The 14,191-nt window shown below is 40.8% G+C and overlaps 1 protein-coding gene across 3 annotated transcripts in view; it reads right to left on the bottom strand.

Annotated features, from left to right (window-relative positions):
- jag2b (jagged canonical Notch ligand 2b) overlaps positions 1–14,191 on the bottom strand; it is a 51,330-nt gene that overhangs the window by 8,739 nt on the left and 28,400 nt on the right. Inside the window, exons 6-17 of one of the 3 annotated variants that reach the window (XM_038726919.1) lie at positions 11,905–12,035; positions 9,437–9,556; positions 8,815–8,928; positions 8,545–8,658; positions 7,099–7,212; positions 6,585–6,631; positions 6,229–6,402; positions 2,266–2,428; positions 2,016–2,177; positions 1,377–1,490; positions 1,068–1,181; positions 727–840 (exon numbers count right to left, since the gene is read on the bottom strand). In XM_038726919.1, the coding sequence (XP_038582847.1) occupies positions 727–840; positions 1,068–1,181; positions 1,377–1,490; positions 2,016–2,177; positions 2,266–2,428; positions 6,229–6,402; positions 6,585–6,631; positions 7,099–7,212; positions 8,545–8,658; positions 8,815–8,928; positions 9,437–9,556; positions 11,905–12,035 (1,481 nt within the window). The remainder of the gene's footprint in view (positions 1–726; positions 841–1,067; positions 1,182–1,376; positions 1,491–2,015; positions 2,178–2,265; positions 2,429–6,228; positions 6,403–6,584; positions 6,632–7,098; positions 7,213–8,544; positions 8,659–8,814; positions 8,929–9,436; positions 9,557–11,904; positions 12,036–14,191) is intronic. The other 2 variants (XM_038726920.1, XM_038726921.1) reach the window with 2 other exon arrangements.

The raw sequence follows: 14,191 nt of genomic DNA, 5'->3' as shown, positions 1-14,191 counted from the left end.
GAATCGAGATAAAAGGTAGAATGACAGAGTCAGTGTCATCTGCTTATTTTATATATGGTTCAGAGAATGCCGGTGGAAAGTTCTTAATCTGAACTGATTTAATAGTCAAACCTTGATATGTTTAATATCCTTAATTATATGTAGTCTATTATACATAATTTGTATTATTCCAGCTTTAATACAGTTTTAGCATATATTAGCCTTAATTAGGCTGGTCCCAAACACAGCTCACATTTCAGATTCAAATAGGTTGAGCAGTTCAAATAGGTCAGTTGTTGTCAGCTGGAGAAACAGGTGATCAATCAGAGCTTCTTCACACACTGTCAGCTAGCTACCTCACTACATTTTGAAAAAGAGCGACCAAAAAAAAATGGCAAAAAGCATTTACACAGCTTTACAGGTTGCTGTAAGTCAAAAATACCCACCCTTCAACCAGTATAATAATTCTTTGATCGTAATGAAAAAAGTTAATGGCTCGTAGAAACCGTTACCACAGCCTTTGTACGGAAAATCTTGTCAGCGCAACTGATCTGTCACTTGCTATTGATTTACTACTGTCTGTTTACTACTGGTTAGGGCAAAACTAAAACAGCTCCTCTCAACAAGTTAAATTGTTTGTATTTCTTTCTACCCAGAATGATCTGCATGTCCTAAAGCTAAACTGTAAGCGACGCCATCAATCATTACCTCCCTCGAACCTCGAGAGACGCCATCCTGAGGCCTCACCTGTGTTGCATGTGTTTCCCCCCCAACCAGGTGGGCAGGCACAGCGGAAGGCATCCCCGCGGTCGTGGCAGGTGCCTCCATTACTGCAGGTGGTTAAGTCACACTGGCGCTCGCCTGGCCAGGATTACAAAGACACACCGAGGTCACCCATGATCTTCATATGACTATTCATAGCACCAGCAAAATAGGATAATTCTTGAGCTCCAACATAAGCTCAGGGTCGACATTGTGTAAACATTTTAGCTGTCAAAACATATAAAGATGTGTAGCATGGTGGAGTCAGGGCCACAGCAAGCCATGAACATAAACACACACATTAACACAGAGTTGACATAACTCACGGGAATGGCAGGTCTTGCCCTTCCAGCTGTCGGCACACTCGCAGTAGAAGTCATTCACCAGGTCGACGCAACGTCCACCATTCTTGCATGGGTTGTGTCTGCACTCATTGACATCTGAGGGAGGAGGAAGATTTACATGTCTCAATCTTTACCAAACTGTCTTCTATTAAGTGCAAAGAAAAGTAGAACAAAGCAAGCAGACGCACTACTCAAGGACTTTAAAAAACAAACAAAAAAAAAATGCTACATAGACTGACTGAAAAAGTGAATAACTGCATAGCTGAATTATGTCGGAGGCGAGGAACTCACTCAGGTCGCAGAGTCGACCCTCCCAGCCATCAGGACAGACGCACTGAAAGGAGTTCACTCCATCGATGCAGGTGCCTCCATTTCCACAGGGGTTGTTGATGCAGTCATTAATATCTGAAAAAGTAAGGGGGAAAGCTTAGATAGGCCTGCAACACATTATGCAGTTGTAAAAATTAATGAAAGTGATATATCTGTCAACCACAATTCTATATCATTAGATATGATTACAGACGTGTTATACTTTGTATGTGTAAAATGTAATTTTTTGTTTATTGCATTAATAAAATGCATACAAATCTGTACATCTGGTTAAAACTAAATTGTGTGTGTAATGTATTATAAAGCATCCATTAAGGATTTAAGGAAATAACATGTAAACATTAAATAGGGGGAATAAAATAGAAATTTTCATTGTTTTGAAAAATGACAAGATATGTGTTAATTTAAAAATATATGCAGGTTTTCAATGAATTTGAAGTAGAAAATTCCATCATTCAAAAAACTCAGCATTTTGCAGGCAAAAAACCCAAACTCTTTTTCAAAAGGTTGACTAAACTTTGTTTCCCTTTGTTTAATTTCAGTTGTGGGTATGATGTTTAACAAAAGGTAAAAACTGTCAAGACTAGTGTCTCTACGTACTTTCATGACAGTAGATGCCACTGAAACCCGGATCACACATGCAGGTGAAGTTGCCCGCTGGCTGGCTGATGCAACGTCCTCGTGGACCACAGACATTGGAGGAGATGTGCCGCACTCCAGCTGAGTCGTTGGTCGCTATAGCAACAGTGCAGCTGTCAATGACTACAAGAGAGAATGGTTTAAATTCGTTACTTTTCTCTGACATGAGTTTGTTCAATACAGTTTCATCACTGCAGACCACTTCAGTCACCTTGACACGGGGTGGTCTGGCAGTTCTCCTTGAGCCGTTCACACGTCTTTCCCTCGTAGCCCTCAGGACATGCGCAGTAGAAGTCCTGATCCATGCTGTGGCACTTGGCCTCATTCTCACAAGGGTTTGGATCGCAAGCATCTGAGGGGGACCAGCTTGAGATCTGAGGAAATCAAGAGAAAATGTTTAAATGACACTTGACAGTGTATTACGTTAACAGTGTTTAAGGTTGAACCCTCAGAGAATTAGTTTACTGAGCATTTTAGCATCTTTCAGACAATTTATCTTTTTTGATTAATTTTATGGCCTGCAATATTTATTGTTTTGGTTCAGTCTCATCACTCTCTGCATAATTTCTAGCAGCAGACAGCTGTTTTGAACAAAAAAAAATCTCAGAAAACGAAACTGTACGCTTCCTGTCCAGTACTAAATGGCAGACAAAGTTAACAACTTTGTGGTGAACTCACTGGAGTATTTAACCGCTACAGAGCCAGATATTTCCTTCAGGAATTGATGGAGACCAAAGCGGAGTTTAAATGGGAGTAAATATTGGACTAGGTTGGCAGAAACATGACGATCCATATCTAATGGATGTGCAAATGAGTGATTTCTTGCTAACATGTTCACCATAAAAACTTTATTCAGTGACATTGTATTTTTTTGCCTTTATATATCCAGGGATAGTAGCTGAAACCTATTCTGAGCGATAACCAGCAAAAACACACTCTTCTATAAGTGCTTACTGAAAACTACAGCCCTCTGGAACTTGAGCAGCTTCTCTGGATCTGACAGGGGAATAGTGCCTTGTCAGATGGTAGTTGACAATAGTTTAGGGAGGTGAGAGGGATTCCAGGAAATCAAGTAATTTGAACTGACCTTTGGCCACAAGCTTTCTTCTGTAACTTGTAGACTACTGCTGCCATACTAACTCCATTTACCAAACGTCTCCACCTCTCTAAAATGGTTCTTTGGAGATTATGAAAACAAGTGAACCAAAGAAGCAATGGAGAAAGAACTAAAGTCTGTGTAGTGAGTGGCTTAGCTTGGCTCAAGCCACTGCCACTGTTCAGAACAAATCAAAGGTAAGTAAACGAGCAAAGTAAGCCCCAGAAACTTTCCCTAAGCTCATCAATGGAACCCACGCTTTTTGTTTTACATCTGTGCACTGCTTAATCTTTAAGATTATTCTGGGACAGCAGCCTGGCAGAAAGAGAGAGTGAGTAACTGAGCAGGCAAGAGAAAAATAGCCCATTGTGATGGCAAGTGTTGGCTCTGGTTCAACATCATGCAGAGCCTCAGTGAATATTATAAAGATAAATTACTGTCATACCTCCGTGACACAGAAAGAACCATGGTGACATATTTTGCCATTTCTACATGCTGCAATACAAAGGTTGAGTGAAAATCTCTCCGTTTATGTAAACAGAAGCCTACTGTGCATAAACTCTGTGTTGAAACCCTTTTCCATTTAAGGTGCTGAACAAGGGAGTTAGAGAAGGTGGGTGAAGTCTGTGGTCACACACCGTTTACTTTACCCTAAGTGTCAGTGCTACATACATTTTTTTTCTTTACTATTTGCACGTGTGTGGTCAGGGGATCATGTCTGAGGGCAAGAGTGTCTATAAATCTTCTGCACATTATCGTAACTGTTTGCACTGTTCACAGCAAGAGACATTTTTCATTGTAGCAGACAAGGTGAGGAGTATTTGTAGTGGGAAATCACAAGGCAACATCACATAATTTAACATGTTACTTGACTTTTACAAAACAAATATTGCAAGATATTTAAATGCCACTACCCAAAAATCACTAGTACCTAAATTCTGGTCATTCTGGTCCATTTTAAGTCAGTGTTATGCATGCAATATCTACATCCATTTGCCTTTATCAACTTTGAAAGCTGCTTTTAACATGGAGGTTCAAAGTTCATTTGTTACCTAGGAAAACAGCAATTGACATCTCATTACGAGGTCTTTTCATTTGCTTATGAGCATATCACATCATTTTTGCCAAGGTGCCAAGGAATTGCAGATGTTCTTATTTTAAATTTTTTTCACAACCTGGCAGACTCCATTTGTTGATGAAGATCGTGTGATTTAATCAAACAGCTATAAAATAAACCTAGCAGTGAGATTTTTTTTCTAAGCTCCTCAAACATCCAGCAGATTAAACTGCACAGCCAGAATGTCATTTTTATTTTCATTATCGTTACTTTAGCGTGTTAGCATACAAACATGCTAATTAGCACTAAATAAAAAGTAGAGCTCAGTGTGATGTTCAGTCATGAACCAAAGTATTGGACAAATTGGAAAAAAAAAAAAAGTACCCTGACATGTCAAAGAAACATGCTCTGCCAAATCAGAGATATGTTACTCATAAATCACAAATTAACCTGCTGGTGGCGCTAAAGAGAAAATCAGGGGAATCACAAAAATCATTGAGAAACATTATCTGGGGATCATGAATGTCTGTACCAAATTTCATAGCAATACATTCAATAGTTGGTTGACCCACCTACCATCCATAGATGGACACTGCTAGCGTCAAACATTTGTTAGGGTTGACTCCCCAAATACATGGTAGGTGGGACACAAAGGACTTTCATAAAATTGTACTGCATGATCAAGACAAGCATGTCACCTACTAAAAGAGTAAGAGTATGTGGCTCTTTTTTCTTAAGCATTTCCATTGGGATTCAAGTTGTCCTTATTTCCTCTTAAGATATAATTCAGATGAGAAATGAGCAAAAGCCCCATTACACAATCAAACTTTTATGGATTTGGGAGGAGATACTAATCATAGAAATATGCTTAGAGGTGTTGTAGTTTTAATAAAAATGCTGGAGGTGTTGTAGTTTTGGCACTGCAGGGCAGGAACGTACACTGTGTCATAGCAGGCATCAGAGCTTTATAGTATGTGGGCAGAAATCCAACGTCACCTCATTCAGAGAGGCTCATATTTATAGTAGACATGCTAAAATAGGATTGGCTCCTGACCAGCAATGTCCTCCATTCAGGGCCCAAGAGATGCAGTGAAGTGTCGGTTTCCTCACTGCTAACCTACATTTGCCTCAAAGACACACTTCAAATATAAAAGGCTGCAGCAAGAACACAGACTAATTTTGCTCTTTTTGGAAGTTGCTGTTCAAGGGAACATCCTCTGTTGCACAGTGTACCAACTACTGTATAATATTTTCTTGTCCGTCTCCATGACCATTTGCTTTAACAGGATGTTTTTTAGTATCTAACTTGATGTCAAAGCATTTCCTCTCATTGGCAGCTACATAAAAACATTCACGTTTCTTCAGATTCTCCAATCCGATCATAGACTGTATAAAAACATGGACTTGACCCATAGGTTTCTGGAGAGCTGTTGTGAAACGCAATGTGGGCGGCTGAACCACCGAGCAGCTAGCTACCTGAGAGGGTATAAACCCCCCCCCCCCTTTACAGTTGTCACGAAGGGGGAAATTAGCTATAGAGGCCAAAACCGTTTGTGCCAGGCTGTAAACATGTTTATTTCAGCTTTAAAGGTGGGCATTTTAACATGGGGGTCTAGGGAGATTAACAGCCTCAAGTGGCCATTCAATGAACTGCATTTTTTGGCACTTTCATGTTTGCCAGTTGCCGCTTGAATTTATTTGCTGGCACACAGTAGATTGAAGTTGCATGGATTGCCCACAAACAGAGCAGAAAATTTTGCCTTATATATCTGTCAGGTTGACCAATTTTTCTGATAAAAAAATCTGATATGTAACCCTCATGTTCCTTCTCTGTCCTTTTAGGCCAAAAAGTGTAAATAAAGTGCCAATAAAGTGCCAGTCTAAAGGTGCTCACAGGGCGACATGTAATGGGTCACTACAAAAGTCCAAAGGCTATAAAAAAAAGAAGCCAGCACCAGCTTTTAAACTGTCACTGCATCCACAATAATCCAGTGCTGTGACCTGTGGAACCTGAAACTCACCTCACACAGCTGTCCAGCAAACTCTGATGGGCACTGACACACAAAGCCGTCCAACACTGCATGACATTTCCCGCCGTTCTGGCATGGTTTGCCATCACACTTATTCCTCTGGATTTCACAGTGAGTCCCCACAAATCCTGGAAGACACTGGCAGTGGTAACCCCTCTGGCCCTCCTAAAGAAGACACAGAGAAATGAAAAGTCCACGCTCAACGTCTAGTGCTAGACGGCAGGTCTTGGCTACATGTTTGGGCGTCTCCAAACACACCTGCTATTTTGGTCCATGTATGTGCACTAGCACAATGTGAAAAAGGGCTGGGTGAAGTGGGCTATAGATTAAAATAAAAACATAATTACCTTGCATGTTGCTCCATTCAGGCACTGACCATGGCAGCCGTTGATGTCTGATGAGGAAGAAGACACAAAATATTATGTTTTTATTACAATACATTATTATATTCAATTCTTTCCATGTAGGAATTAATTCTTAAGCCATTTATCACATTGTCCATTAATAGGTGCAATCTACAATGTGGGATGTGCACAGATTAAGTCAAAGTTTGGAAAAGAAGTAACTAGTGAAGCCAAGAAAGTGCCAGATAGACCTTGTATAGATTCTAACTGGGCATGCATTGGATCCAGAGAGAGGAACTGGGCATGCAAGTTCAGTCATGACAGCAGAACTGGATCTTCAGTTTGCCAAGACGAGAAAGAAACGGGTTACCACATGTGGGAAAAATGAGTGACGCCAAACTACACCTACGTTGTGCGTTCAGGAAATGTGGGGAGGAGTTTAAAAAGTAGCCAGAAGAAGAGGACGTCAGTGGAAGGACAGACATTTAGAAGGGACTTTTAAAGAAGAAATACTGACTCATGTCACAGTTTTGTCCGGACCATCCCCGAAAACAGTCACAGTGATATCCGCCAATCAAATTTTTGCAAGAGTAAGCGTTCACACAGGGCTTTCCTGCACACTCATTTGCATCTGTAAAGGCAGGATGTAGAGTCCATCAATTGAAACAAACCAAGGAAAGGACAAGGAGAAAGAAAAAGAGACCAGAAATCAAACCTTTGAAGCACAGTTGACCCAAAAATTCCAGAACTGGCACCATTGCTACTGCTGAATAAAATTAAGACCAATGTCTGAGAACACACTGGAGTCAAAAACTAAACAAGTTTCAAATCTATGTAGCCTCTCTGGAATATGACAAATTGATGTACAGGTTACACTAAAATAAATCTAGTAGATCTATAAATTTATCAATTGGTTTGTGATTTGTGTATTTGAATAGTGAAAATGTTGTAAATAGTATTTCCTGCTGTATATCGCAGTATTACATCAGATTGAAAGGGACTATCTTAAAGTTTTTATATTACCATTTTTTTTAAATGGTGGTGGTCCTATGTGCAAAACCAAACCATAAAAAGGATTCTATAAACTTTCACAGGACTCATCAAGAAAAGGCTCAGAGAAACAACAGACAGAGCAGTTTTCATCTGTTCGGTGCGGGTGAAATGAGTGCAAACTGTTTCACTCAAAAATATTCACCGCCTCCACAAACATCACAAGTGTTACAACAAAGAAAAGCACTGCTGCTCAAATATTCAAAGGAAAGGGGGGTCGGCCTGCTGTGCTCACTCACACACACACACACTTCTCTCTGAAACCCTAAACTCCACACGCACACACACACACACACACACACACACACACACACGTCAGGTAAGACAGGAGGCCAATGGCTGCCTGTCTGTAAGCCGAGATCTGAGCTGGTAAGATGAAACTGAACTCCTGGGATCTCTTTCCTACCTTCAACTCCCCCTGCCCACACACAAACACACTGAACTTTGTTTACCGGCTGTAATACATTTCCTGGCTTCACGCCGGTCACGTCCGCTTGTCGGAACGGGAGCGATATAGAAACGAACGCCACCAACAGCGACAAACAAACAGCCAGATATAGACACACTAGTGGCTCATAAAGTCATTGAGAAAAAAAGGGCTGTGCAGCTGCCAGCTCGACCAGGATATTGACAGCTTGTACTCTGGCCACGGGGCTCAGGTTGCTGGTTGCCAATTTGAATCCAAAACACAGTTAACCTAAGCAGTGAGCAACATTGTTTCTGTGTCTCAGAGGACATTTGTTTGAATCAGGAAATGAAAAAACAGGAAATATGGCTGCAGAAACACGTCGCCCTGTAGAAATGAATAGAGCTAAACATTGGAAATCCTATTTTTTAAACAACCTCTGATGATAGGCAAAATAAAGTCAAAAGTTGTGTGCATAGGTGCAGTTATTGAAAACTTGAATCTCACCTATCTGGCAGGTCTTTCCCTCCCACTGGGGAGGGCACACACACTCGAAGCCATCCTCCAGGTCGATACAGGTTCCACCCTGAGCACATGGACTGGAGGCACACTCATCCAAATCTGAGAAAACACACATAATATTTAACTCTCTTTCCACATATTTCCAACAACATGCCACATTTCAATAAAGTGTTGGAAATTAGTTTAGACTTTGGGTATCAATAAGACGACGGTGTAGGAGGAGGACAAGAGAATTGTATAGTGGCTGCAACTCACTGTTAGCACAGGTCGGACCATCCCAGCCTGGGGGACACTGGCACTCAAATCCTGTGGGAACCTCATGGCATGTACCACCGCTGGCACAAGGATTGGAAACACAGGCGTGCTCAGCTGATTGAGGGAGGGGGAGGTGCGGTCAAAAAAAAATAAATTAAAAAATTGTTACTCAATGCTACATTCAATGTTTTCATATCAGATACACATACTCACTATTTGTTTCCTTTTATCTGTACTCCAGACACTGCTAGGGCTGTAATCAAGTTTTATTTTCATTGAAATTGTATCATTGTAATCTGACTAATCTATTATATTCCCAATTAAACATTTCTCAAAGCCCAAGACTTCTTCAAATTTCTTGTTTTATTCAACCAACAGTCCGAAACCCAAATATATTCTGTTTACAAGTATATTTGACAAAGAATACAAATATATATTTGAGAAGATGGGACCAGCAAGTGTTTGGAATTGTTGCTTAATAAATGACAAATGATTAATCGAATACATACACACAGTCCACGAGATAAGGCCCATCTTGATTAAACAAAAATAGTTAACACCCAACAGTGAATGTCCACTTTCAAAGACAGCAATGCAGGTTCTAGTGTGGGTTCTCTCTCACCTATCTGGCAGGTCTTGCCGGAGTATCCCTGTGGACAGGCGCAGTAGTACTCGTCTGGTTCTGTGTTCATGCAGGTTCCTCCATTGACACATGGCTGGTGGCGACCACAGTAATTCAGATCTGGAGGCAGACACACATTTAGAGAAACCAAGAGGCTAATTCAGTGATTAGTATTTCATCAAGTTTAGACCAAATGTCCATCTGCAAAAATAACTGATCTCTGCCTCTTAACTCACAGCATGCATCCTGTATCGACGCATAATTAGCCTACATAACGCAGCTTTCTCTGCATACCTACTATGCAAATATTTACTGTGTGACATGTTATGTCAATGCTGTTGACGCTGTGAACTAAGCCATGATACCATGCTGTACTGAAAATACATTCTACCGTCTCTTGTTGTGGTGATTCACAGTTGGAGCTGGTAAATTTGCAGAAGCTAGACAGGTTTCCATTAAAAATTTTAACAAAAGATCCAGAAACCAGCAAAAGAAAATGAAAAAGAATGTGCATTTCCACCCTTATGGGAATCTCAGGAGATGCATGAGATAAACAACTGGTGGCACAAACTCATTAGTTGGGTGCCATTAAATTATTGCAGAAGAAGAGCACGCAACAAGATGTCATTATTAAAATAATGCCTGTCAAGCTTGAAAAAAACAAACAGTGATATAGAATGTGACAAACGGTATTTATGTTTCTTTTGTGTATTAATTTAAGTAACGTTATATTCTCGCTCAAAACAAATGCCCTGGTGTATCATCTTAACAATGCATATCATTGTTTTAATGTAACTTAATAATCTTTATTGACCCATGAGATAGATAGATATAGATATATCTATACACATACACACACACAAACCTTGGGAACCTTGATAATTGGATCGACCCTGAGAGAAAGCTCTTTGCTTTCACCATTTTATCCTGTTGGTGCGGGGAGTTCCTAGGAAGCTTGTAGGAATCTTCATTTGCTACAGAGCACCAGCTGTCAGCTTTGACAGGAAGCACAGAGTGTTTTCTCAGCCACTCTGCTGCACTGCATTGTGATAGAGGTTTTATAGTATTTACAGGATGCAGTCAGTAAGTGGCTAAGCCTTGCATTTATGATTCAGTTATAGCCTCCTAGCTATGTAGCATTTGTCTTGATATTTGTATAAATATACTCTTCGGCATTATAAGCATTTTTTCCCCCTTTTTCTTCTTCAATTGGTCCCCCCGCCCCCTCCAATGTACAGAATAAATTCAACTAAACCCTATTTGATCCCTGCAGACCATCCCTACACTAAAGGCCAGGTCACCCTAAAGGCTGGTAAATAAAAGAGCAGGGATCTGTCTCCGCTTCGGATCTTAGGACCCATTTTCATCCCCCAAAGAGCCCTCGGTGACAAAGGGATGCGGGGGGATCGAGTGTCTGCTCAGATCACACAGGCAGTAAAACTATCCAGTTGCTGCTCTCCAGTCAGAGGGGATGAGGAGTAAAAAGAATTCAGACCTCAAATGAAGGTACCTTAATTCCTGTGATAACTGACCACATGAAACTACATAAAGCATTATGAAATGGTAACAATTATCGATTATAGTGAACACAAATTCCTATGGTACGACACTTTGCTGCTGCTGTTTTATTAACCATTTGCACTGAACACATTGATAGGATTATTAAATTATAAATTCTCCATTTATGAATAATGTTTATTTCCTGTGTATTGTCTATATACAGCATCTACACAGAGTATCAGTTTAACATTTCCAATCTGTGAAGATGATGCCAGTTGGCGTTTTAACCGTTATGACCAACTAAATAAAGGCTTTTAATATACCTTCTCTTCTTACTAAGTAGCTGGAGAACTTTGAAACTGATTTAATTTTTGATCTATAAAATGTCAAAACAATTCTTAAAGCCTAAGTTGACTTTGTTAAATTGCTTTTGCCGGAACAACAGCCCTGAACCGAAAGAGAGGCAGTTTACCATCACTTAACAAAAAGAAAAGCAGCAAAGCCTCACCACTGCGAAGCTGCAACCAGGAAATATTTGGCATTATTGTTGAAAAATGACAATGAATTTATCAAAATACTTGCAGATAAATGTTCTATCGATCAACTATTCCATTGATTGACACATTGTTTCAGCTCTAATCATCTCTGAGAAAGGCCTTTAAGTGACACAACATGATATAATTATAAAACTTTAAACTGAACATGCTTTCCCTGCACTTTAAGGAGGTTAGTTTCAAGATACCCCCAATCCAACATCTTTCAACAGATACCGATGCTGCAAGCGAATGACCAATGTGTCGGTTTCTCAAGCTAACAAAGCTAATGAAAGAGCAGCATTACTATTGCAGTACTTTGGTGATATGTTGCTTCTTCAAAAAGTCCTTTCTGTTTCATCTCACTTGTTAATCATCAATACAGGCAACTGTAGCTTGAGGAAATGAAATAAAAACAAACAAAAAATTCCATACCTTTATCACACAGCAGGCCACCCCAGTTCCTCTCGCAGTTGCACTGCCAGGGGTTGTTGCAGGTCCCATGGACACATCCGGGATAAAGCACACATTCATCACAGAATTGGCCCTGCCACCCATAGCTACACCTGTCAAAGTCAAAGCATGAGCATAAATCATTCCCCTCATCTTATCCCTCTACTTGTGAAATAAAGAGAACCTGGTAATAAAAAAAGGTTTATCAGTAGTACATAAAGTAGTGTCTGACTATGCAGTAAGTTTGTTTATCTGAGAGCAGATCCCGTATTAAAGGTCTAAATGACTGAGAAGCTGCCACAAAAAGCTAAGTTTCTAAAAACCAAACCAATCACTTAAGTTGTTTTATGGCATAATTATAAATAGGAAACAATGTTTATCCTCACGTTTGTGGGAGGGTCTTTCTGAAGATATCTATTAGGCTATCTTGCTATAGATGCAAATGGGACAAAGAGAGAGTCTAGGGGATGAAGCGAGCCCTCGGATGCAACTTGCCCACAACTAGAAACAACTAATACTGTATCTGCTCTTGTGTCAACCTATCCCACGGCCTCCAGCCAACTAATCTTAGTGAAGGGTCATGGACATTCCAGACCAGGAGGGGTTAAGAATACTTCCAGCGGCTCCCGTACTCGGGTTAGAGTCTGGGGCTGAGGACTACAAGGGTGGCACGGTGGTTCTGAGAGCGGGTGGCTGGAGACAACTGTGTGTATACAGCGTATATGTGAATACAGCGTATATGTGCACACGCCTTCAGCTTCATGACAGCGTGTGGTGTCGTCGAGCCAGCTGTCTTGTCAATTGACTGTTATTTTGAGTCTCCTGCAGACGGCACCGCTGTCTCTCTGAGAGACAGGGTCTTTGGAAATCTCTGCCATTCTCAAGCTGGGTGGGGGGTAGAAGGGCATCGGGGAATACTTGGCATGCTTTTTCCACTATATATGATCAGCTTTGAGGGTCTGACAGCAACGTAGCAATAACACTAACAGTCCTTTGGCAAGGAGACTGAGGGTATCAAAGATGTATTCCATGCTTTCTTTCTTGGCCATATTGGTATCATGATTACTCATCAGCCCCTTGTATTGAGTGTAGGCGTGATGTTTCTTCTGAGTTGGATTCCAACATCTTGGAATGTCAAAGTTTGAAAAATGTTAAGAGGGATTCTTGGGACAAGCTTTTTGACAAATATGTTAGAACAAGCCCAATGCCTGCTAATAAAAAGCCTCACTGCAGCAGCGTAACACAGGCATGTACCAGCTTTTGTGTTTCTCAAAAGCCTGTGGCAAACGGGCCAAAGCCCATAAAAATGTGATGAAATAAAAGGGAATGAAAGGAGATGGTAAGGGATTTGACGCCAGGTTTCTATGTCCTAAGGCTTCATTAAATTCATGCCACTGCAGGAAGGTTCTCTACCGCTGCTCTTCAATTCATGTCACTTCCTGTTGACTGGAACTTGACATTTCCTAAGAATAGGGTGCTTCCCCGTGTTGGCTGTCTGCTAACAGGAATAAGGATGCAGCCTACTGATCAACGCAGACACAAAAGAATGCGCAGCAGTTTCCTAAAACTGATCATCCCTTGTTGTTCCTCGGCTCAGAGCCAAAACCCTTCTTCCTAATAAAGGGAGGCAAGTGTCTCTTTCCAATCCAGGCAGGTGGGAGGACGGTTTACAAATGACGAGGGGATGTACCACATCCTGGAAACTTGGACCTATGGGGCTATTCTACATCACTTTATCTAACTGCCATTTCCACTTTGGGAAATGTACATAAGCACAGAGGGATATTCATTTCCTTTCGTGCCCCCTGCCCTTCAAGGAGGACTGCAATGCGGATGGGGAGGGGATATGACAATTCCTAGCACGTTTACAGTGGTCAAATTCACACTTCAACAACTCCTTTTCTTCGGTCCGAGCCATGGAGAGCTGATGAGATGCTTGGTATTCTGTGGAGGTTTTCAGGTGTCTTAAAATACAAGAAGGCAGGCGTGCCCTTTTCTTCTGAACCACGGAGGAGTGATATCCACAAGGGAAGGGAAAAAACAAAACAAAAAACAGTCTACAACAAGTGAAGGTGCCTCCGTTTGGCATCGCAAATGCATCATTCTGTTGCCTTTTATATATTTAGCTTAACAATTGGTCTAATTTTGAATAAGTCTAACGCTACTTGCAGTTGTCCAGGTTAAATCAAGGGAAACTGCACTTGGCTGAAGATACTGGAAGACATTTTTTTGGCAATAGACCAACTCAATAAATCAAACTGCATTTACA

Source organism: Micropterus salmoides, unplaced genomic scaffold (assembly GCF_014851395.1).
Source record: "Micropterus salmoides isolate LMB-PRFRI ecotype aquatic unplaced genomic scaffold, ASM1485139v1 Ms_hic_scaffold_18, whole genome shotgun sequence".
NCBI lineage: Eukaryota > Metazoa > Chordata > Actinopteri > Centrarchiformes > Centrarchidae > Micropterus > Micropterus salmoides.
Note: the sequence above shows the minus strand (reverse complement) of the source record. Positions and strands in the feature narration are given on the sequence as shown.